This window comes from Melanotaenia boesemani, chromosome 12 (assembly GCF_017639745.1).
Source record: "Melanotaenia boesemani isolate fMelBoe1 chromosome 12, fMelBoe1.pri, whole genome shotgun sequence".
Taxonomy (NCBI): domain Eukaryota; kingdom Metazoa; phylum Chordata; class Actinopteri; order Atheriniformes; family Melanotaeniidae; genus Melanotaenia; species Melanotaenia boesemani.
In genome coordinates this window covers 6,375,683-6,401,679 of record NC_055693.1, presented here as the reverse complement: position 1 = coordinate 6,401,679, position 25,997 = coordinate 6,375,683, and the positions used below count along the sequence as shown (strand labels likewise).

Here is a 25,997-nt window from a genome sequence, read left to right as displayed (position 1 = left end):
TAAAGTTAAACTAATCTTAACTTTCCTGTACAAGCTGTACTAGCAAAGCAAAGCAACAGATCTTGAGTTTAACTTAGACGTACGTCCATCCAAATGTGGATAAGAAGCAAGACCACTGACATCCCATATGTGTGATTCTGGGCTTAGAGGTAGATCGATAAAATCAATTGACCTGCTACAAATATATGGATATATTCATGTCTATAGGTTTTTAGTGACAAAGAGGTCATTTAGAAACTTTGTTTTCCTAGCTGGACAGCCCTGACGAGATAACATGACTCAGGTTTTCTGCTGCAGGAGATGAAACATTTTGAGGAGTTTGTTTCTTTCGCTCAAGTTTCTACGACTATGACTAATATGACACCACACTCAAAGTGAGTCTATTTTGAAGTAGTGAATTTATATATTTTTTTATTATTAACAATAGTAACAGATTTGAGGCAGCAATACAATAATAACAGTAACATAGAGGGTTAAAACCTGTAACTAAACAGGCTATTTAGTTTTTTTAGTACGTGGCTGGTGCCATGCTCATTTTGCCACAGAAAATAAAAATTCAGCGGGAATTGGAGTTTCATGCTTTTGATATGACAGCAGAGTAATTTCTTTAAATCTGATGTGTGAGCACAAACAACAATACACTGAAGGAAACACTGAACTTCTTACTACTTATCCATGTTTTTAGGTAGTTATCCAATTTTCAGATCATTTGTTGAATCTGAATTTACTGCTTTTCTTAGTCAACTTCACTCAGATTAACAACTTGTCAGAGCTCAGGTAGCCTGATGCTTATTAAAAGTCGTGTCTTTATTTGACTGGGAACCACCTGGACCAGCAGGCTGACTGCTTTGCCCTTCACCTTTAGATGTACCTGCTATGACTTCTTCATGAGAATCTCCAAGCTGTAGCTGAACTTGGTGATCTGGAGAGCTCCCTCCACCTCCTTGCTTCGTCTCCTCCTTTTCTTCAGCCACCTCCGCCATCTCCTCATGGTTTTCATCTGAGCTTGAGTCCTCCATGACAAAGAGGTTTCTCATGGAGTCTGCCACTGCCTCTCTCAACTCGTCCTCTGATTCCTCAAAGTTCCTGATAAAAAGCAGGAAATGAAACAGTAAATATTTTGAGGATAAGTTTGACATTTAAATGTCCAACAATGTTCTTCGGTGATCTATACTTGGTCCAACCCTTTTCAAAATTTACATTAATGATATTGCTCCTGTTGCAGTTTTTTTCCTTCAGCATAAGTAAAACAAAATGTGTGAAATGAGTGGCCTTAATAAATCGTCTCTCTGGATGAATAACACCAGCAAATATTACAGCGCTTTACAGAAACCAAATTTAATCCTTTTTAAAACCTTTTTAGGCTAAATTGAAGGCATTTCTGCAGCAGAATGAATGCACATACACAGCTTTCTGAGACACGATGAGTAACAGAAGTCATTTACAGGTAATTATCTAGTGTGATTGTTAATTTTTGAGTATTAATTTTACTCTGTATCATGACCAGGACTTGAGGATAAATAATATGCATTTTCCTTTAATGCTTTTTTTGTTTTTACTTCTTCAACAAGTTTCTTTAAGGATTTTGAGTTGACAAACTACTATCGACAGAGTGAAGTGAACAGAAGTTCTGTTAACTTACGTGTCATCATCATCAGACCTCGGCTCCAGACGCTCTTCATCCATCTCCACATCGGAGTCCTCCTCTTCTTCCTCATCCCTTCTCTCCTCTTTCTCCTTCACCTCCCCTGTTTGGTCTTCATCTGATCCTAAATCTGAGAGAAGAGGCACTTCAGTTATTCCTCTAGTTCTAGTCTTAGCAGCCACTTTGTCCATTCTTACACTTGATCTGAAGCGTTCACATCCAGCAGGTTGAACTTTATATTATTTAGGTCTAACTGTTGGAAGGGTCGGTGACGGGATCAACGAGTGATATCTGACCTGCTCTCTCTGAGTCCAGAGTCGATGTTGTGAGCTCAGCCTGAGCCAGAGCGTTCAGCAGGGTGTTGGGAGCGCCGTCGACCCACTGCCTGCGACCTGCTGCTTCTCCTGAGGGTGGGAGGGTGCAGGAACATGATCATCACAGTTACTGAATTTACTCATGTTACTACAGTACAATTTAAAATATGCAATAAATATATTTACTGGACCTTCTTCAGCATCATCTGCTGCGACGTAGACAGAGTTAACATCCATGTTGGCAAGTGCATCCAGCAGAGTCTGAGGAGTCCTTTGGCTCCACCCTTTTCTCACCTTTGACCAATCCCTGAGCTTTAACTCCTCCCCTTCCAGGAAGCTCAGAGTCTTGTTCAGAGGGTCTGCTTCCTGTTTGTGAATTCAGCAGAGGGTGAGAAAAGAAAAAGACTAGGAGCAGTCATGAAAATGATCAGATTTTTCATCCTTGTCTTCCATCTTTCACCTTGTCCTTTTGTTCGTCTCCTTTTTTCTCTTCATCGTCTAACCGGATCTCAAACATGATTCCTTTCTGTAAGCATGACAAATTTAAAAAATAAATATATAAAAAAAAAGAATAAGTTCATTTTCATCCTCAGAAATGATCAAACTTTCATCTCTTTACTTTGTTCCTTTAATAAAATGTAATCATAAAAAAATTGTTACATCATGAGGAAAATTCAGGCCCTTAAGAAAATGTAAAATATGCCAGTAGAGGCGGTAAGAGTATGAATTATTTCAGCATCAAAATATTAAATAAAATTTTAAAAATTAAATATAAGATTTAAAGTCAAGTTTATTTTAAGTTTCTGGCTGGTGTACGTTTACCTTGTCCTTGTGTTTTCTCTGCAGGATTCTCCTCTGATCTCTGTTCTCTTCTCTGATCTGTCTCAGAGCTTCTTCAACGTCCTGCAGCAAAACAGACAGAAGAAAAACTTCACTGCACTTTTATATGATTAATACTGTATCACAAAACATTTGCTCTGCTTTGAGAAGTTCTATTACATTCTATTACGTTCTATTAATACAGCGAAAAAAGAAAAAAATTACATAAGAGTTTATGCTAAAATAATAAAGTCATACTCATAAATCTGTGTTCCAGACACGCATGCTGTAACATGGGTTTAAACAGACTTTGGGGTTGGTCAGGACATGTTTGTGTTGAATGCTAGTGCATTTGAGTACTTCTTAAATAATGTAATTTATTATTTTATTGTCATTTTATTGTCATTTTTGCTATTTGTTGCTCCCTTTAACTACTTTTTAATGCCTTCTTTGCACCAACTTTAATGCTTTTAATGTTTTATGTGAAGCACTTTAAACTGTCTTGTACATCTAAATTTGCTCTACAAATAAACCTGTCTCACCTTATTTAAAGTATTTCTAGTTGTTCCTCCAGAGAATTTTTCATCAAAAAAGAATTTAAAGACTAGAGGCCACATGCTCTAGTTTTCCTGATGAAGAGCCATTTGCTGGGCTTCAAATTGAGATTCACTTTTGAAATTCTGCTGCTCTGCAACGACACCCAGTGGCTTTCTGAGATTGTACTTTAAATTTCCACATGACAGTTATAACAGGAACTGAATACTACAAACCTCAAAGATTGATTGCAGGACCTTAAATTTGTATATTAAATTGCAATGAATTTAGTTTGTTGGAAATATCAAATCAGCCAACTGAGGGTTGTTTCTTCAGCTGCTCAGACCAGGGTGGCATTAATCCATGTGCCAGGATCATCTAATGCCTGCACCTCCTTAAAAAGAGGTACTTTAACAATGTAAATAACTTATTTTCATCATGATCAAATTGTCTCTGTTTTTGAGTTGCATGACAAACCGCTCATGCGCCAATGTCCTCGTTTTCCCTGTAAATATTATATTGTGTGAAATTCTGTGTTATGTGTATAGGTAGCCTTAACTTTTATTACTGTCCAAACTTATGAATTTTTATTAATGTTTTACACCTTGCCCAGGAACAACAGTTAAAAATTAGCTCTATAGCTAACACTAACAAATTTACAATAATGTTCATCAATATGTACTGTCCCTGTCAAATAAAGTAATAAATAAAATAAAAAACTAAAAAGCTAAAAACTAAAAATAGATGCTCTATAATCCTGTTGTCTCATATCTCACATCAGAACATCTTCAACTGAAAAATTGCTACAAAAATGCCACATATTTCTTCCCATTCTCTGGGATATAGTGAAGCATTATAGCACTGATTAAACGCGTGGCAATGACTGGTAGGTGTTGCACAAGAAGCGACAGCTTAAAACAGAAAACATATGAATTAACCGTTCTATACTGTATTTTTTGCTGTTGATGGGATTAAAATATGTGTAGCGACTTGAGCACAGACTTAAGTTTGCAGCCATTCATAATCTTCATTAACAGAACAAAACCCATGACAGAAATGATCATTATACCAACATTTACCTGAGCATGAGCTGCTTCCTGCTGCTCTTCACCGTCTTTGGAAGGTTCTGGGTATCTGGGTTTGTCCACTACAAAGGTTATGTGCTTGTTTTGTGGCTGAGCCTTAAACAAGATGCAGTGTTAATGAATTTTACTCTGAGCTACTGTTACTGGCTGTGCTTTTATGTAGCTTTGTCATGCTCACATATATTTAGAAAAGTCCCATCACATGTGCAGATGATAGCGAACTGATCCCAGTAATAACAATTATCTTTCCCACTTCAAGATGTTCAGCTTTATGAAGACATGGATGTCAGAAAATTAATAAAAACCACCTGGACCAGTGGATGAAATAATATTTTGGTTCCACTTCTAAAAGCATCAAACTTGCAGTTAACAGGAAAAGAAAAGAAAAAAAATATTGGGTGTATTTTTTTGTTTTAGCTTTAATGTTGATCATCATTTCAGCAAGCTGGTCTGGATCTGTTTTCATAGTCCTAAAGATGTTTTAAGATTCTGTTTTAAAGATAAAAAAGTTGTTCTACACCTGTCACCATGACCAGGCGGCTGTCTTTCATAAGGTGAGAATCACAAACCAAGTCAATAAGCGCTATCTAGTACACAAAGTGGTAGCTACACCTTTAAATAAAACCAGAAACAATGACCTAATTATGTCACCTTTGGGGTCACTGGCGAACTATTTGTTTTAGGATTAAGTTAAATATATGACTGATTTTACTATAGACTTTTTACCGGTCAGTATCTGAATGAATGAATGAAATGAATGAAAAATACTTTATTAATCCCAAAGGGAAATTCAATATTGTAGTAGTAGTAATTTTTTAGTAAAACAATCACATTAATTAATTAAGGGCTTTGTTCTTCAGCCTGATAGCTGCTGGAAGGAAGGATCTTCTGTATCTCTCTGTCTTGCATCGGACTTGAACAAGCCTCCCACTGAACACACTCTGTTGTTTCGTCACGGCGTTGTGTAGAGGGTGTGAAGGATCTTCCATTATCTTCGTCAGCTTGTACAGAATTCTTTTTTTGATGATCAACTCCAGCGGCTCCAGAGTTACTCCAAGCACAGAACCGGCTTTCTTGATCAGTTTGTTAATTCTTTTCAAGTCTCTGGTTCTGATGCCGCTGCCCCAGCAGATTGCTGCAAAGCTGATTGCACTTTCAACAACAGACCTGTAGAACATTTGCAACATTTTGGTGCAGACGTTAAAAGATCTCAGCTTCCTTAAGAAGTAGAGTCTGCTCTGACCTTTCTTGTAAATGTACTCAGTGTTGCTTTTCCACTCAAGTCTGTTGTCCAGCTGAACTCCAAGGTACTTGTATTCCTCCACCACCTCCACCTCCTCTCCCATGATGGAAACACTTCTATGTGTGTTCTTGTTCCTCCTGAAGTCAACAATCATCTCCTTTGTTTTCTTGGTATTCAAGATGAGATGATTGTCACCGCACCATTTCACAAACTGACCGACCAGTTCTCTGTACTCTGCTTCTTGTCCATCACTGATACACCCAACAACTGCTGAGTCATCAGAGTATTTCTGCAGATGACAGAACTCAGAGTTGTACTGGAAGTCTGAGGTGTACAGCGTGAATAGAAATGGTGAAAGTACAGTCCCTTGTGGTGTTCCAGTGCAGCTGACCACCATCTCAGACACACAACCTTTCAGTCTCACAAACTGTGGTCTGTTTGTGAGGTAGTCGTAAATCCAGGTGGTTGTGGAGGGATCCACCTGGAATTTCTGCAGCTTCTCACACAGCAGAGCAGGCTGAATCGTATTAAAAGCACTTGAGAAATCAAAGAACATGACCCTCAAAGTGCTGCCTGACTGGTCCAGATGAGAGTGGGCTCTCTGAAGCAGGTATATGATGGCATCTTCAACCCCAAGCCCATTACGGTATGCAAACTGTAATGGGTCCTGAAAGGTGTTCACCTGCTTGCTGAGGTGAGCCAGTAAGAGTCTCTCCAGGACTTTCATTTTTTTCATTTTATCTTTCTCTGTTTTTAATATTTTTTTAATAAAGCAACTTGTAAAACTGGTCCGTGTTTTATTATAATAAAGTGTGTGTACCTCTGTTTCAGCTCTCTGTCTCATCTGCCTCATCTCCTGGTGATACTGCTGTCGAATGACATCCAACTGACGCAGATACTCCTGCGTACACACAACATTCATTTTTAATGTTTGTTTTTTGTTTTGTTTATTCTCCAGTTTTCTCAGTTATCCTGTTATAGCTGGTGAGCTCCTGTAAGCTGCTGTTTCTCCTTTGTAATGGCTGATGAGTGTCTTGGAAGTCCCACCTGCTGTCCCTCCTGTCTCTTGTCCTGGAGCATGTGTTTCTGTTCAGGTGGTCCCTCTTCCTGTTCCTGAGCAACAAACTTCCTGTTGCACTCAGCTGTGCAAGGACGCAAACCCTAACATTCAGAGAGGACGGGTCAGTGGTTACAGGTAAGTGAATGAGTATGGTGGGAATTCTGTCACTTTAATCTTACATGCTGCCAGTCTGTGCAGAATGAATAGTCACTGACTGAATATTACAACTAATCAATTAAAATGTACAAACAAAGCAACAAAGTTATATGAATAAAAAGAGACTTCTAAATCATCTCCACCGGAGCTCTGCAGTCTGTAACAAGCTTTTCAGCTTCATGTTACCAGCTGTTTCTCTGCTCTCAGCTTGTAGTGGTTGGCCTCCTGTCTCCTCTGCAGGTACTCATTACGAGCTGCAGCCACACTGATAGAAAAGGATGCAGAGACATTACTCTCACATTGTTAAAGTTAAGCAAAGGTTTCACCAAATCAAAAAAAAAGATGGATAATAAATTAACCTTTTATTGCAAAGAACAGTGTTTGCAGGCTTTCATTCACTAACCGTAGGTAAAAGGCATGTCAAGCTCATTCATACCAGCGTTGAGCATTCAGTGGCTTCAAGCATTGGCTTAACCTCTTCTTTAATCAATACAGCTTATTTTATTTATTTATTTAAAAAGTTTATTTAAAATGAAGTGTGCCCATTGACAAACATCAACATGTAAATGAGCCAGAATTAGCCAAATGACTATTTTGCATCTGCTGTCCATTGACGGATGTTAAAAGGTCAGAGAGTCCTGAAATAAGGACAGATGAATCCTAAAGCAAAAGCTAAAATCTGTAGATTAGCTTCAAGCTTCATCATTTATTTTATTTTGAATACAATTTAAGACAAATATGTACAAAATAAAACTAAAAGGATTAGATTTTTTAAATGGGCTCTTTTGATTGTTTCAGTATCTTCAATTTTGCCACTCACAGCTGGTACGGCTCCATAGGAAGAGCATCTTGGTCTTCACATAGCAGCATCACATCCGTTTCTCTTTCCTTAGGATCTGGAGGAAGACAGGAAGGAGGAGGGACATCCTCCTTGTTCCTCCTCTGAAAAGCATCCAGCTGGGCATAGTAGTGCTGGTAAAGACTGTTCTGATGCTGACCTCTAAATCTGTTATTGTAGTACAGGCCAATGAAAAAGAGCTTAAACCTTTTTACTTCTCTAACAAGATGTATGAGAATTATTAATGCAACATGTATTTATAATATCAATAATATCAATATGAATTAGCATTTTCAACCATTTGACCTAAACAGCAAAACTTTGTGTCCAGTGTCTTAAACTGTTATGTTAACATGCTGCATTTTACCATTCAATATTACCATTTAACATTAATAATGATTAAGATATTGAGCATTAAAAAGGGATCATTAAGTCACATGGACACTGAATAAAGTATTTAATTCTTACTCACCTTTGGTTTCCTGCAAACTCTCTGTCTGCCAGGAGTTTGCCTGATCTTTGATGTGGAGGCTGCAACAATAAATATTTGCAGAATTAGCACAACAAAGACAAATGAGAAAAATGGAAAATAGAAGGGTCTGAAATCTATTCAAATATAACTCTGTGTAGCATCTTTAAAGAGTTTGTGAGTCACACATCTGCAGCTCATTTATAACAGATGTTATGTTGTGGTACTGGAATATGAAATCTTTCTGTGTCATCACTCATTTATTTAATTATATCTTTACTCCTACAGGGACACGCTTAAAGTATATACATCCTTAACTTGTGTATGTTGTCGATCACTTAATGGACCTTTGAAATAAGTAAATCTCAACAATAATATTATAGACTAGAAGAAAAGGAAATCAGCTATATACACATTAAAGCATAACACTCACTTGAAAATAAAAAGAGCACACTACACAGTAATCTACCAATTATGCATCAAAAGAACAAAAGACTTCCACATGCTGAGAAATCAATAGGTACTTCCCAGAAAACATTACTGAGCCAGAAACCCTGAGATGAACCACCAACTCACATGCTGTTCTTTTTGTCTGGCTGCTGCTATTTCAAACCAGTCCCAAAATCCAACCGTAAAGTTATAAAATATGTAAACGAGGACAGTAAAATTCATCAGTGTTGAAAACTTAGTTATTTGATCAGTGATTACTGAAAGCTCCCTCGTGTCTTCTCTTCATCTTTTGAGTACTTGGTAATTACAAAGCAGAGACTTTTATGCGTACATTAAATACAATTTACTATGTTGAATAATTATCTACCATAAGAGCTTTATTTTGCAGTTAAATGAAGATCAATTGTTGACCAATAAACCAGGTTTTGGAGCTCTGTTTTAGTTTAAAGTCTTGTGATTAATGTAAGAGCTGATTCTTTTACATTTTCTGGTGATCTGATGCCTCCTGTCAGGATATCTCAATGTTTCTTCCAGATATTTAAAAAAATATGAAGATTCTTAATACATATATAAGCAGCATTTTAGTCCATATTAATGTAAAAGGTGGAAACTGGGGGAAACAGTAAGCCTGGCTCTGTTCATGTCTTATATGTCATGTCAATCCTCAATCCTTATACTGCTGGACCTGTCTGCTGCCTTTGACACAGTCAACCATCATATACTGTTCTCCACAGTCTCGGAGCTTGGCATCTCAGTATCTGTCCTCTCGTGGTTTATGTCCTACCTCACAGGAAGATCCTTCAAAGTATCTTGGTGAGGGGGAGTGTCCAGATCACACGGGCTGACAACAGGGGTGCCTCAGGGCTCGGTGTTTGGCCCTCTTCTCTTTTCACTATACACCTCCTCACTCGGTGCAGTCATTAACTCCCATGGTTTCTCCTACCACTGCTATGCAGATAACACTCAGCTTTTCCTTTCCTTCCCACCTCATGGCACAACCCTCTCAATACAAATATCAGCATGCCTTGCTGATATCTCCACATGGATGAAGGATCGCCATCTTCAGCTAAATCTGTCCAAGACGGAGCTTATTGTCTTTCCAGCCAATCCTTCCTTACTGCCAGCTTGACTCTATCACCCTTGTGCCTATGTCTTCTACCAGGAATCTTGGTGTCATGGTAGACAACCAGCTGACCTTTAAGGACCATGTTGCCTCGATTGCTTGATCTTGCCGATTTGCTCTCTACAACATCAGGAGAATCAGACCCTATTTTTAAACAAAATGACTTACAAAAACTACAAAAAACGTTATGCACTGCCTCCAGCACTACATGACAGCACCTGGGTCCAACTGGACTCACAGCAGTCTGACTACAACTTAATGATGACGTCCCATCTTGTTTGAATTCTTGCTTGTGTTGTTCTTACTCTCAAATGTAAGTCGCTTTGGATAAAAGCGTCTGCTAAATGACTGTAGAATAGAATAGAATAGAATTATAGTAACATTGGTAGTCCATATAAAACTATTAACATTACTTTGTAGTGGCCAGGGGTTTTGACTCTGAACGGCGCTCTCCAGTTCGGTTTAGCTGGCAGTCTTTTGTTAACATCCCCAGTCCTCTCTGCTCCTCTCGCCTTCTGTTTTTTTGCTGGAAAATAAGTAAAGGATAAAAAAAAGTTGATTTTCATTAAAGTTTTAGGTTTTTTTAAAACACACAGAATGTGTTTTTTTCTTACAATGCTTGTTTTCAAAGTATTTACTTCTATTCTGTTAAAAACACTGAATTTAATATAAGACAGCAACACAAAAAACAAACAAAAAAGCATCAATGAGCGAGTAGAGACTGGTCAGAGAAACTATATGAAAAGCTATGAAACAACACTTGAAAACATACAGACAATATTTATTCAAGACAAGCAGAAATCATTTCATGCTCTGATGTAACCAAATAACATTGCAGTCCAAGATTTGGTGTAACTACACTGAGACTGACCTACATTGAGCTTGTTTCCCATGAATATGACGTAATCTGAAGAGAGTCATTCATCCTAGAGCCATTTCTCCTGAATACTTTGATCCACCCGCCCATCCAATATATATACACTGCAACAGTGTATATACACTTCTATACACTGTTGTAGGGGAGTGGAGGGGTATAGGGGCAAGAGCCTATCCCATCTGACTTAGGTTATCAGATGTGTTGAAACAGTGGAAACTACAGCAGTGTCAGAAAATGACCACTGGGTGGTGCTACAATCCATATGCAACACAGGGAGAAAATTTATCTGCAACTGGTGTAGGTCATGTGACATTAAATAGATCGAAAAGATCTGCCTGTGTTTTATATTTAATATCACTTGTTTCAAAAGTTACCTATGCACTGATGCATGTACAAATTTAGCAAGTTGCATTGTTTAGGCTCTCATCCATGAGTATAAACCACTACAGAGAAACAGGACAATGAGCCCAAACTTTGTCTGCATACAACATTGTATGCAATGTTTCTGAGTTTTTATTGTACTGTTTGCAGCATTACCTGCTATGTTTGCAGCATGTGTTCTGGTTTTAGAAGTTTGTGGTGCTGCTGCTCTGTTTTGATGCAAAGCTGTGTCTCTAAGCTCCTCCTGCATCACCTGCAAACACAGGAAACCACATGTACACACACACTCAAACATGTGCATAACCCTTTTAAAACCACCATTTGAGAACACAAATAACTATCATGAACATTTGATTAGAACAAACTTGAAACATGAAACCTAATTTTATAAAATGTCAACCCCAAAACACTGACATATAAACTAATAGCGCCAAATGATTTTATTTACATGAAACATATCTGACTTGATGAGCTCCGAAATGTATGTTTTTTGGCAAAACCGGACAAGAGAAATAGAAAAACAGTTTATTTTGTACTATATTTCACCACTTGATGTGTACGTAGCAAGTAATGTTTTAATATCGGCTACAAACACATCAGGTAAAGCTGCAAACAGTACAACGCAAAATCATAAATATATTTAGTACTTGTTTACTTAAATCAAAATGAACGAAACAGTATTACTTCTACACTTGGATTTTAAGGCACTTTCTTACCAGCAGCCTGTCACAAAGACCTGTCATTTGTTCCCATTTCTTTAGTTATATCTATGAAAAACATCACAGTTTGAAAGAAATATATAATTTTCTGCTGCAGCAAAGACATTCCCAGACACGAGACCTCACACTGGACCTGAGAAATGCATCTGGACCTTCGCTTGATCCATCTACTGCAGGCAGAAGCCTCATCAGAAATGCCATGGAAGGGTGACTGTCAAGAAGCTATTTGTAAGAAAAGGAAACAGCAAGTAAAGACTGAGGTATGTCAAATGACACAAGAAATGGACTGAAAATCAGTGGCAACAGGTCTGATGGAGGGATGAATTCTCCCCAGAGCTCACACTTCAACATTACTGAAGTAGTGTGGGATCATCTGGACATTAGGCAGACAAAATCCAAAGAAAAGCTCTGGAAAGTTAGAACTATTCCTGAAAACTACTAAAGAAATGACAGGTCTAAAGAGGTTCAGACTGCAATGAAAAATAAAGCTGGTCAGACTAAATCCTCGGTTTAAGCTTTGTTAAAATTTTACAAACTATATTTTTGATTTGTATGCTGTATTTCATTTGTGGTTGCATTAGGGGTAGCATGACACTTTTGCACTGTACAAAAGAAAAGTTACTGAGAAATTAAAATTTGAATGTCTTTATTTAAGATTATCTTTCAATTTTAAATAACTGAAAGCAACCTAAATCTGCTCATGTCAGAACAACTCCCTCCAAAAAACTCAGTTAGAAAGCAGCTTTATGCACTCCTGCATTTCTTTTCAAGCAATTCTACCAAATATAGACAAAATCTTTTCACTGACATGCGTGTTTGGTGAAGTAAACCATAAATTTATTACCTGAGCATCCAGATGTTTGCTGATGTGCTTCTCTATGAAGGGACGTCTGAGAACTGAGCTAACCGAGGGCCGGTCTCGGGGGTTGACCTGAAAAACAGTGTGTATGTGTTCATGTGTGCTCACAATGACCCCAAAAATCACCATTTAACACATAAACATCGCTCATGAGCTTCCTGGCTGAATATGCTTTAAAAATTATTCAGTCCATTATTCAAATTTAGTTGCATTTTAAGGCTCTACGAATGTAAAATCATATAAGAATGTGAGGATTAATCTGACAACCTGGCATTTAATGTCAGTTTTCTGACATTACATTTATCACCTACACAATCCAACAGTTATTTGGTGGATGTTAATGTTGAAAATGTTTAAAGTTTATTTAAACATTTTTCAGATTCATAAATCTTATCTTGTATTTTTAGAAAATCTACCTCTGATTTAGCTAAAAATTCAGCGTTCTTTAGAGTACAATATTAAGTCTAATGGAAATGGAAAAAGCTTTTTGCTATAGTTACTTAGTACCTGCTCATTACATTTCACTGTTCACACCCCGCAGTTCACTATCCTAGAAATAATCTAAGTTACTTTTAGTGCTGGTCTTTGAAAATTTTGTGGGAATATATTTGTGAGATTATGCAGATTCTGAATCTGTCGTGTCAGGTCTTCTAATGAATTTGATACAAGATTTTAACCCTGCTGTACACAACATGTTAGAATATAGTTATTCCTTGGACAAAGTTGCCGTGTTTAATTGGCCCACTCAAGGATTTAAATATTTAGGCATAATGGTTACCCCACAAACATCGCAGTTGTATAATGAAAACTATGGTAAATTGTTTTTGACTATAAAATCAGACCTGGCATGCTGGGAAATCCTCCCCTTGTCACTAATTGGGAGAATAGAAACAGTTAGGATGAATATACTTCCCCGTTTGTTGTATTTGTTTCAGGCCTTACCTATTTGGATCCCACCGTCCACCTTTAAAATGTTAGATAAAATGATCTCTTCATTTGTGTGGCAAGGAAGAAAACCTAGGATTAGATTAAAATTATTATGTAGCCCAAAGAAGAATGGAGGTTTAGGCTTACCTAATTTTAAATTATACTACTGGGCAGCACAGCTACGTGGGTTAGTAGACTGGGTATTGCAAGATGAGGAAAATAATTGGATCAATCTGGAGAATTATGATTGCCCAACCGTCTCGCTGGAGACTGCACCTTTTTTGGAACAGAAGAAATGGAGTAATCTCAAAATTAAAAATGAGTGGATTGTTTGCACACAGAAGGTGTGGGCACAGGTTAGAAAGAAAATAGACGCACCCTTAACAACGTCAAGAGTACTAAAAATTGCTAAGATTCCTGACTTTTTACCTAACAGATTGGACCCGGGATTTTTGATTTGGGCGGATAAAGGGCTTATAACTGTACATCAAATGTTTGATGGAGAAGTTCTGAAATCCTTTAAACAGCTGCAAGACAAATATGGTTTATGCTCTAGTGATTTCTATCGGTATCTACAATTGCGGGATTATTTAAGATCAAATGTGGAATGGGAGATTTTGAAACGGACGCCTACCCCAATAGAGAATTTTTTGATTAAGGTAATAACAGAGAAAACTAAAGCCAAAATAATATCGAACATATGTAAACACTTACTATCTCACATGTCTGATAATTCCTTGGATTTGAAGGGGAAGTGGGAGCTAGAGGCTAATACAGTTATTCAAGATGAAAATTGGGAAGAGGCCTGTGAAAAAGGTCATAAAATTACAAACAGTCCAATGTGGAAGGAGTTCAACTGGAAAGTTAAGATGAGATTTTTTAGGACACCATCAGTTATATTTAATACGGATAAAACTAAAACTAATTTATGTTGGAGGGATTGTAAACAAATTGGGGACTATTTGCATATTTTTTGGGACTGTCCCGTCTTGAATTCTTATTGGCAAGGGATACGTGCAGAACTTTGTGCCATATTAAATTTTAATTTACCACTTGATCCAGCATACTATATTATAGGGTTGTCTCCTGTGGGCAGTTTGGGTAAAAGGGAAGTTCATTTACTTCATATCTGTCTATTGGTGGCAAAGAAAATGATAACACGGTCTTGGCTTAAGGCCTTGCCTCCCACTCTCCTTCAATGGCAAGAGGGTTTAAAAAGGGTTTACTTGATGGAAAAAATTACTGCAAAGCTTCATTTGAAAATGGATTCGTTTAGGGATTTGTGGGCTCCTATCATTCTTTATTTTGGTTGGACATAATGTTTTTCTGTTTACTTTCTCTTGGAAAGGTACTTTGGTAACAATACCTTTGTTTACATTTGGAAATTTAAAGATATAGATATTTTTATTTTTCTTATTTGTAAAACCCTCTGGTACAAGGTTGAATGTTATGTAAGATGTACTTTTGAATTTTGGGATGGGCATGGAGGGAAAAGAAAAAAAGAAAAGAAAAAAAGAAAAAAAAAAAAAAAAAAAAAAAAAAAAGAGAGAAAAATGTTTGAATAGAAAACTTGCAGAAGTGCCATTTGTTCTAATTGTTCTTATTTTGCTTTTTTTTTTTTTTTTTTTTTTTTTTTTTATTTTTTTTTTTTTTTTTTTATTTTTTTATTAAGTGTATCTTGTGAAGTTAACATATTAAAAATAAAAAATTGTTCAAAAAAAAGAATATAGTTATTCCAATAAAATTCTTTTAAGCAGAGCAAAGCAAAGTCAAGATGAATCTTGAATAAATTAAATGTAGGTCATATTTGTTCAAACTTTTTGACACATACTGTTCTTGATGTCAGCTCATGAAATTATTTCCTCCACAGTAAGATTTTCTTTTTTGTTTACAGTAATTAACAACACTGAAAATTTCCACAAATTCTATTTGATTTCCACAAATTTGTTTAGGATTTATTTTATGCTATGATTTTTTTATTCGTTGCTTTTGGCCTCTTTGTCTGAAATGAAAGTAAATAATAATATTCACATAATTCATAAATAAAAAGAGCTGGGGTTTTTCTCAAAAGAAACAGAATTGTGTAAATGGTATTTCCACCAACAGTGGTAATATTCAACAAACTGCAGCATCTCCCGTAGACAATGGAAGCTTCCTTTCATGCAGCTCAAGTTCACATCCTGAACAGCTGCTGAAATAGTTTGTGACAATTACACAAAATAATGCTGCTACAATCCTAAGAAACAATGATTGTGATCATATAATAACGTTTCAGAAATCTCTACTTCAGTTAACAAGCAGGAAGAAACAAACTGTGAAATAAAAAACTGAAATAATCTGGATTCAAACTAGAAAATAAAAGATTCCTGTAAAAGAAAAGAAAAAAAGGAAAGAAAGAAAGAAAGAAAGAAAGAAAGAAAGAAAGAAAGAAAGAAAGAAAGAAAAAAGAAGAAAAAAATTCAAAAGTAGTGGAAAAAAGTACATAGTCATAGAAATACTCATCCAAAGTTCCTTAGTAATATAAGAAATACAAAATATGCTAATGCACTAATTACTTTACAAATCTGAGTAACCTGCATGATAATCAATAAGTAACGGATGTTGAAGTATGAGTCAAAAGTCCAAGTGCAAGGTTGTGTGTGTTTGTTTGAGGTAAACATGTGTGTTTACACACAAGTTTAGACAAGGCAAATTCATTTGTATGGCACATTTCATGTACAAGACAATTCAAAGTGCATTGAATAAAACATTGAAAAGCATTACAGCAGGGTGCAGGAACGAGTGCATTAAAAAACAAAAATGAAAAGAAATCAAATAAGTTAAATAAAAACTGAAAGAAAAAGATAAAATAAAATAGATAAAATGCAAGAAATAAAGCTTCAGTGTGGGAAAAACAGTAAAAATTCAAGTTTAAAAACTGGTGAAATGCAGCAGAGAACAGGTGGGTTTTTAACCTGGATTTAAATAAAAGGAGTGTTTCAGCTGATCTGAGGCTTTCTGGGAGCTTGTTCCAGACATGTGGAGCATAGAAGCTGAATGCAGCTTCTCCATGTCTGGTTCTGACTCTGGGGACTGATAAGAAACTGGATCCAGATGACCTGAGGGTTCTGGTAGGTTCATACTGGGTCAAGAGTTCCCTGATGTATTTTGGTCCTGAACCAGAGTTCAGAGCTTTATAGACCAGCAGCAGAACTTTAAATTCCATCCTCTGACAGGCAGCCAGTGTAAAAACCTCAGAGCTGGACTGATTTGATCCACTTTCTTGGTCTTAGTGAGGACTCGAACAGCAGCGTTCTGAATAAGCTGCAGGTGTCTAACAGTTTGCATTAAACACACACATTGCAAAAACAAGAAAATAAAAAGGGGTTAGCATGTCAAACCTTAAAGAGTTGGGTAACTAGCAGACGAAGGTCGTGGGAGTAGCGGCTGGGTACTGGGGTGTAGTGGCCTTTGCAGATTTTACTGACCAGCTGGCGTAGGCTGCTGCCCTCGAACTGCAGGTGACAAGAAACAGACACACACATAAATAAACACATAATAATCAATTAACAGCTAATTAAAAGGAAACTATTTTAGTACTAATTTTCCATCTAAAATGTGAAAACAATTATAAAAAACAAAATGCTTACAGGCATATTTAAGTAAATATACTATCAAAGTTGAGTGTGTATTATTCAGTTAACAACGTTTGCATAACTCAGATTATCTGCATAAATATCTAACTTGCCACAACTCATTTTGTACTTCCCACCAATCTCAATGTGTCATCTTTAACATCAAGTAGACTCATCTTTTTCTTATGTAGATCTTACATTTAAAATTGGCCTTTAGTTAGCCTATGGTATGTTTAGTTGATTTGCTATGGTCCACTTCTGTATGACACAAAAAACTTTTTCTTTGTCTTGAAGGAGATGACTTTTCTCTTTGTACTGTTATCCAGATAAAAGCACAGTTTAAATGTCTGTAGAATCATCATTTGGGATCTTTTCAGTATCATTAAAACGAAATTGTGTGAGGTTTCGTAAGCACACAACTACACAAATGCCTTCTACTGATTAGCATCAGTACTAGCATTAGCCCTGGGTTAATGCAGCTGTAAATGTAAAGCAGCTGTTGATGTGCAGGGTACGGTATGTCTTACTGGATGCCTCAGGGTGCAGAGTTCATACAGGACACACCCCAAAGACCAGATATCCCTGTAGAGAGGATACACACATAGAAACATTAATCTAACTGAATCAGCCTTACACACAGACTGCCTGATTTTCATTACATCAACCAAAACTATCCTCCCAGCTGATGTTCTTCAGCCCAGCACATTAATCAAGTGTCTCTGAGTTCTTCCTGAAACATCACATTCAGTACATCTTATATAACGCAACATGTTTCTTGTTGAAACAGGATGTCGAAAACAGAGTTTATAACTCCCCTGAGGTAAAGTCATAAAGATGGGAAAAAGCCACAATGGTAAAAGCTGTGAAGTCACTAAACCGAGAACAGCGCTGACACAAAGTCCAGTAAAAACATTCTGGCATTTGCCCTCTTGGCTCAGAATCAAGTATGAAGGGGACTGTGTGTTTGCTCTAGTGCTGACATCTTAGTGAGGACCAAAATAGTTTAGACTTTGAGAACGAAGACATGTTAAGATACTGTTTTAGAGTTAAGAATCAATTAGACTAGGATCAGGGGCCAGAGTGAAAATGATGTCAAGAAGCATCTCTGTGAGTGAGTGTGGGACGAAGGAAGCGAGGGTGACCTTAGCTGCATCAAAACGAGGCTGCTGACGAAAACAGAACAATGATCCATACAAAGGGAGGCAAAATAGCATCATTAGAGATGATTGCATGAGCGAGTTTACTGTTGGCAGGCACGAATGTGTCTCTGTATGTGTTTGTACATGCTCTTCTAAGATGAACACCCTCTAGTGAACGTAATGCAGCTCAACCAGATCATGTCAGGATGATTACACAACCAAGAACTATTATTACGCCCACAGGCTGATCACCAGCCACAGCCAGGGAAATCCACAAACTCACACAGGGTCAGAACTCAATTCAACCGGGGTAATTTACAAACTCCATTCCATGTAGAGTGACTATCCAGCCATGGTTTAACCACCATAACTGTGAAATAGAGTTGAATTTGTCTCCCAGATAGCGCCTTCACACTTTAAGAAAAATGTCTTAACTGAACCAAAAACTATTTAGAGCTTCTGGATTTGCTGCCATGGTCTAAATCCCAACGCATGCATGCAATAACGTTTCCAACCTCTGCCCACAAGTTCCCCCATGCCAGCAGACTGCCCTCTGGGACTATTTGGTGGTCTATGAGGGAAATGTTTTGAGGGATGCAGTGGAGGTTTTGCAATTCATTGCAAGATCAATAATGACCACGGAAAAAAAAATATATCAGGACTAATGGGCAACTTTGGATTGACATCTTAACACATGCTTAAACTATATTACAGTTCTGCACAAGGAAAATGTTTAAATCAAGTCCCTACAGAAAAAAGCAGAGTTCATTTATCATAATTTAGTCATACTTATTTATTTATTTTACTTTTTTTGCTTCCATAATAGCATTATTTTGATTAGTGGAAAGAAAACCTCAAAAATGTTTTTTTATACAAATAATAACAGTCCAAATATAAGTAATAAATGTGGAATTTTCACCAGTAAATGAAAACTTTTCCAAGCATTTATTTCAAACAATCTACCATTTACATTTACCATATTATCAGTCTAATTCTATATTATTCACACAGTGTTTTGTGTAGTATTATTCATTATTTCATATACTGTACTTTTTTATATTATGTGAGCATTTTCTCATTTATCTGGTGCTAGAAAAAGATCCCCTAATTAAAAATGATGTAAATAAAGTAAATGATAATTTGGAAAGAAAAAGAAACATATTATATAAACACAAAAAAATCAATAATTAAAGAAATAAGATGTGATAGAAAATGAACCTATGGAGTCTCCTGGTGGTTGTCATGGATGGGAATCATCATCTGATGATGGGACAGAGGAGGAGGAAAAGGACTATAATGATGGTAATATAATGTCTTATCTGACACCTGTAAGGCAGAATTACTGCCACAGAGAATGATATCTGGTGGCTTCACATACGTACGTCTTGTTGTTGTAGGGCCGACTCTCGCAGATCTCTGGGGACAAGTAGTACGGTGTCCCAACACAAGTCCTGGCCAGCTCCATGGTGCTGCACAGTTTACAAAACCAGCACATTCAGTCAGGGTCCAAAGCATAAAGAAACTACCTATTTTCTACTTACAATGTAATGATGCCATAAACTATTTATTATATTATATGGGGGGACCTGTTTATAAAACTGACTAAATATTTTGCAGATAGAAGCTTTCAGCTCTATAAACATTTGTCTAACATAATTAGTTGATTTAAAGGGATCCTTGTACTAAGGAAAAAATAGACCTCCTCATCTTATATCCAGGCTGGGAAATCTGTCATGTTCTCCTCTTTTCCTAAAAACAACTAGGCAAGCAAAGAAAGTAAACAAAACCTGTTCTTTTCTGCTTCTGCAGTTATTCAGCATAACTTTAATAAAAAAGAAAATGCTAGAGCACTGACTGATAAAAAATAAAAAAAAATGAATAAATCAAAATCAAGCAACTTCAAGAGTTGGTCATTTATCAACTCTTATGTCAGCTTCACACTGGGAGCGTGGTGTGTGCAGAAAGTCTTTACTTTGGTCCCCATTTGAACAAACGAGAGCTGCCACACCTGCTGTGTGAGACAAGCATCTCAGCTGCAGCTCGAGCTGCGCTGCAACCACAAGAAATCTTGATTTTTTATGTGGTGTCTATTTTTACTGTGTGAACGACGCATCAGAGACGTGGTTTTCAGCAAATACATGTCTTTGACGTGTTGCCCCAGTAAGTAGTAACATGTCACAGACATAAAAAAATACAGCTTATGTGTGATGCTGATTTTCAGTTAATTTCAACAACTAAATTTGACCGCTCTGAAGTTAACCTAACTTTCAAGTCATATCTAACATGGAAAACATCTATTCAAAGCCATTACCAGAGGATGATGGGCAGCACTGGTACATTGCAACAGTGCTGCAGCAGAACGGCTCTTTATGGAAATAAGACTTCGTTCTCTTTGTGTGCAAATTTGGTCATATTTCAGGTCATATTTAGACAGAAAGTTTAAAAAAATTCAGAGGGTTCATAAAGTTACAAGCATCACTGTATTACATACGTATGTGTTAAACAATTTGTCATACTCTTAAACTGCCTGTCACAGCGACTCACCAGAGACAGACTACAGTAATATTTCCATGGCTATTTGTTTATGTGTCCTGAGTGACAGTTTGTGGGTTGATAATCAGTTGTTTGGAGGTTTTCCATGTGTTACTATGTCCTCAGTGGTGGAGTGGACAGCTGCACTGTGTGTGTGTGTGTGTGTGAAGATGGCACTGACTTACTTATTCAACATTCTTGCGATACCAAAGTCCCCCAGCTTTGCTTTCATCCCTCCATCGGTTAGGAAGATATTCTAGACCAGAGGGAGAGCAGCAATGAAAGCATGCTTGTGTGTGCGTGTGTGTGTGTGTGCATGTGTGTGTGTGTGAAAACAGATATGACTGATGATAGATAGTGATGGCTGGGAACAGAGATGCAGTCTGTGGTCAGTCTTGCTGAGATATTCTGGGAGTTGGCACACAATATGGTCTTTGTTCAGAGCAAAGCTGATCTCAGAACAGTTCAGCTGTACAATCCAGTGAGCGCTGTAATGACAATACTTGTTAATTAAAAAGCCTAGCCTCGGGGACTGTGGATAACGTTGTTCACCACGTATATGCCCTGCTAGGAATGCAAGAAGTACGCTCTGAGGGTTTTAACGCTCACATGAAGTGGTCAGCTCAGTTTACAATCAAACGCTGCGGCTGTGGTCAGAGTGGTTTTTTATCTTGTAGATCAGTGGTTCTTAATTTTTTTACATCACATACCACCTCAGAAGATTTCCACCTCTCTAAGTACCACCTTTATGACTTACCCTTTTCCATTAGGCTTCAGATGGAGTTCACCAGAACTCCATTTATCACCTGAACTGACATTTAAACTTTGGCACACAACTTAAGGATAAACCCTGAGGGAAGTAATTAATAACCATGGGGGGTCTGAAACTATTTTGGTTGTTTGGATACTTTTGAGTTTGCTTTTATAATGTTAATTGTCATTCTAAATGACTGAATTAATGTAAGCATGATCACCGATTTTAGTGTGTTAATTGTTTTACCAGGTGTGTTTATGAACTCAAGACTGTCTTCAAACAAGAAAATGCTGGTTTTGAACATGAACAAACAGGATGTTTGAGAATGTGGGGCAGTAAAGTGGGTCAATTACCTGAGCTTTGATGTCTCTGTGGAGAATCTTCCTGTCGTGGATGTGCTTGAGACCCAGGCAGATCTGCACAAACCAGTCTATGATCTGAGAAACACACACATCACTTTTACTGTGGGAGTCAGGCAACTCCCTCTGAATGACAGTGTTGATGACAATCCTTACAAAAACATCAGTATTTTTATTAATAATGTTGTTGGAAACAAATTTGTCTAAACAAAGGACATTAAGTTATGAGGACTTGCTTTTCATTCCAATGCAGATGAACCCCAATTTAAATAACTGAATCTTATGGTAAATTCTTGGTTTAAGGTTAGAGAAAGGAAAGATGAGGGTTATGTTTGGGATAGGACAGGGTCGGTTACTGGACATGGTGTGTACACCTTCTCCTCAGTGAAAGGAACTCCTCTCTGCATGTTGATCTTCTTCATCAGATCTCCTCCATCACAGTACTCCATCATTATAAACAGGCTGCCCTCCTCTACACGGAGATGCAGAAAATGCTATGACACAGACATAAAACATACACGAGCCAGTAGATGTTCTGGGTGTATGTTTGCACTCTCACCTTGAAATGATGTGATAAAGGAAACTATGTTAGGGTGTTCCATCTTTGACAGGACTGCCACCTCTTTCTCGGATGCTTCCTTTTCTCTCGCTGACATCTAAGCAGAAAACACACTTTTAAACCAACATCACAGCAGTAATTCTGTAAATTAGCATAATTATACACCAGCTGGGAGACAGCTTGTTAAATTAATAAAACTCTGAATAATGCCTGGTTTTATATGTGACTCTACTGTGTATTGCAACCAAATACCCTGTGTGATTTTTTTTTTTCATCTTTAGGGTTAGGGTTAAGGGTAAGGGTGTAAGATACATTAATATTTTATTTACAAGGTATCATTGCTCAGGATGATTAAGCCCTACGATCATATCTTTAATTCTACTGCAGAAATCTGTCCTAGGATAAAATGTAAACAAGAAATATAAACTAGATCTTTTTTGTCTTAAATCTAATATTATGTGCATTGCAACTTTTAAACAGGTTAGCCCTACAGTGCTTTCAGATTGATGTGCTTGAGAAATAAAATGGGGAATATTCAATGAAAAACCAACTAAAATATTTTGAAAATGTATGAAAAGTAGGATGAAAGAGGATAAAATGTTTAAAATATTAAATGAAAAACATTTGAAAATGAAAAGGCCAGAAAACTTTCTGGTCAATGGATGGTTAAATAGTTGCATTTAATGTTACTAAACACTTTTAGCCATTTCAGCCAAACAGGATTTTGCAAAACTATTAAGTGCTTAAAAAGTCATGTAAAATTCTAATTAATGTGAGTGAAATCGCATTTATTTGTCATTTCTAATCTCTTCTTTCTACATGGTGAGCTAAGGTTTTACTCAAGCATATTGTAGTCATCTATAACTTCTTTGGGTAGATCGGACACTTTATTTTTTGAAGAATTTTGCAGTCATCAAGTATTTTTAACGTGGTTCTGCTGTAAAAGATGTGACAGCTGCTAAAAATAACAGCTGATTCTTCATTGCAGTCTGAGCTGATGATCATCCAGCTGCTGTGACAGCTGTACAGTAGTAACTGAAATACCTCCAAACAGGACTGGGACCAGTCAGAACAGTAATCAATAGCATTTCTTTCATGTTAGAATAAAATGACTCTCTTCATGATGAGACAAAATAGTCATAGATGGTTGATTATTAATTTCCCTTGCAACTTAATATAACTGCCAACAAAGAAAAAGGATGTCATATTTTATAGATTGCTTTTAAAAAAGAAAAAAGTTTAATTCAAATTTATTATTAAGCTCTGATTACAAATATCTATTAAAATTAGTTTCACCTTAGTGGCCTGCAGCCAGCAAAGGAGATCATAAACAAATACAGTGCTGTTGCTGCTGCTGTACCTTCCTGAGGCTGATCTTTTTGACCACACATTGCTTGTCACTTCCCTTCTTGTGTCTGACCAGGAAAGCTTTCCCAAACGCACCCTCTCCAATCTGTCGGATAATCTCATAGTTGTCCATAACACCAGGCCCTGTGACACAATAACAAGACACAATAACTGTTCACAGAGATATCAGGGGGACCAATTTCAAATTCTGCTTCTGAGGAAGAACATCTCTTGTTCCCATAATTGTTGCCAGCTTTTTTTTTTTTAAGTTTTTTTATGTCGTAATAATTCTGGATGTGGATATTTTTATTTTTGATTAATCTGCCTAATATTTTTTACTGCATTGCTGGACTAAAACTAACTGAAAAACAGTCAGTTTTACAGAATTGCACAAGATTAAAATCAGTACTCATAATTGGATCTTCTTGCAAATTTAAAGTAAATTTATCTAATCAAATCAAACTAATGTGGATGATTTTACGCTTGAACTGGCAATAAACTCGGAAATATATGTTAAAATTTATCATAAAAGAGTCAAATATCTGAACATGAGTCCATAACATAATTTGCTCTCATAACTGACAAAGACAAGCATGAAATTTGAACACTTGACAAAAAATAAGCAGACAATGTCAATAATTTCGCCTGATTAATACTACTGTTTATTTGTAAAATGTTTATTGACTTTAAAAAAAAATGACTTAAACAGCAATTAATCTTCCTAATGATAGTAAGGATATCTCAAAACCACGGTGCAAAGTCAGTTCGAAACAAGAAGAAAAAAAGAGTTGTTACAGTAATATTCTTTGGCAACAGTCTATGAATGTCTTTTATAAAACGCTAAGGGTTGTCACTTTTTTACGATATGCTAACCGTTCACTCAGTGGGCTGCAACACGTCTGTTGCCATGGAAACGGAAACATAGCCGCAAGCTATCGAGTTAGCATGCTAATGTTAAGTTTGATGTCAACAAGTAAAAAAAAAAAAGAAGCTTATTCTTCCATTTTTTAAAAAATACCAGCCAGCAATTTTTCACTTACCTTATATTCACCGATGCAAACGTGACATACTGAAACAAAACGATAAGGACTAATTTAAAAAATCCTGAGACTAGACTGTCGCGCAAGAAAAAACAAACAAAAAAAAAACAAAAAACGGCAAGTCAGAGGAGGAGCAGCACATCATGATGGGAGTTGTAGTGTCTTCCACAATTCTCAGAAACAGTGTCCTGGTACACTTGTTTGTTTGTTTGTTTCTTTGTTTGTTTGTGTAGTAAAAGTCTTAGCAAGGTTCTGGCTTAGTCCTTTCATTGCCTCAAACTAATGTAGTCTAGTAGTTTTTTTTGTTTGTTTGTTTGTTTTTTGTAAAAGGCTGTTGATGAGATCATAAACACGTTAGTTATTTTTAACAGTTATTTAAAATAATTTCTAAAGAAATGATTGAATCATGCTTGTGTTTATTCTTAATATTAGTTATGGAAAACCAGTTGCATAGCTTCTTCATCTTTTTTTTTTAATTCTCTATTATTAATTATTAAAATTTCCCATGAAAAACACGCACGCATGCACATACACACACACACACACACGAACACACACACACACAATGACATTCCAGATTGGTTTATTTGTCATGTACAGGCAATGAAATTTTATTAACAAGAAGAACTAATCAATTCAATATTCACAATAGTTTAAAACAACAAAAATGAACAGGAAACATAAAATATAAGCAAGTGTAAGAAAATTTTAAAAGTATCAAAATATAGGAAAAATATATGCAAATAAAGATAAAGTGAAGTTTTCAAAAGAAATGTACATTAGCTAAAAATAAGAATGCAAGTTCATTGTTCACATGACCCACACAGTTAATTCATTACCAGCCTTCATTTGCATCTTAAACCCTTTAACAGTAAACACTTTACGTCTGAGTATGAATGATGTATGAATAAAGATACTTGCTGCTTTAACATGACATTTTATGGGCTTATTTTCCATTAAATGACTTTTCATCTTAAAAGTTACTAACTACATGAAGCAGAAATCATCTAGAACTTGTTTTAATTTTGGTTAACAAGCAAACTGACATGTAAACGAACTGCAGATAATGAGAGGTCATTTTAAATAGGACCATGTTTATTTTCTGCACAGTCACCGCAACGCCGCTATTTTCCACCATTTTCACACTTTCACAC

The 25,997-nt window shown here is 36.6% G+C and overlaps 1 protein-coding gene across 1 annotated transcript; it reads right to left on the bottom strand.

The window, feature by feature from the left end:
* Positions 1–445: 445 nt before the first annotated feature.
* LOC121649935 (serine/threonine-protein kinase Nek5) lies at positions 446–24,937 on the bottom strand. The gene is made up of 24 exons (XM_042001073.1): positions 24,844–24,937; positions 23,817–23,947; positions 22,457–22,553; positions 22,272–22,369; positions 21,892–21,975; positions 20,970–21,040; positions 19,635–19,721; positions 17,641–17,695; positions 16,880–16,993; positions 12,558–12,644; positions 11,151–11,247; positions 10,150–10,262; positions 8,167–8,225; positions 7,677–7,862; positions 7,043–7,121; positions 6,688–6,801; positions 6,461–6,541; positions 4,392–4,493; positions 2,782–2,862; positions 2,420–2,485; positions 2,151–2,325; positions 1,942–2,049; positions 1,643–1,775; positions 446–1,086 (listed from the first exon to the last, which is right to left on the bottom strand). The coding sequence occupies exons 2-24, from the start codon at positions 23,934–23,936 to the stop codon at positions 774–776; spliced, it is 2,520 nt and encodes an 839-aa protein (XP_041857007.1). The 5' UTR covers positions 23,937–23,947; positions 24,844–24,937; the 3' UTR covers positions 446–773.
* Positions 24,938–25,997: the final 1,060 nt, after the last annotated feature.

What these genes read in the sequence shown, in the direction of transcription:
- LOC121649935 (XM_042001073.1), bottom strand. Translation starts at nt 23,936, where the DNA reads ATGGACAACTATGAGATTATCCGACAGATTGGAGAGGGTGCGTTTGGG. An exon ending in ACATGCTGCAAACATAGCAG is followed by an intron (nt 10,263 to 11,150) that starts GTAATGCTGCAA and finishes CTTATTTTCCAG; the next exon opens with CAAAAAAACAGAAGGCGAGA. An exon ending in AGGAAGCAGCTCATGCTCAG is followed by an intron (nt 2,863 to 4,391) that starts GTAAATGTTGGT and finishes GTTTTGCTGCAG; the next exon opens with GACGTTGAAGAAGCTCTGAG.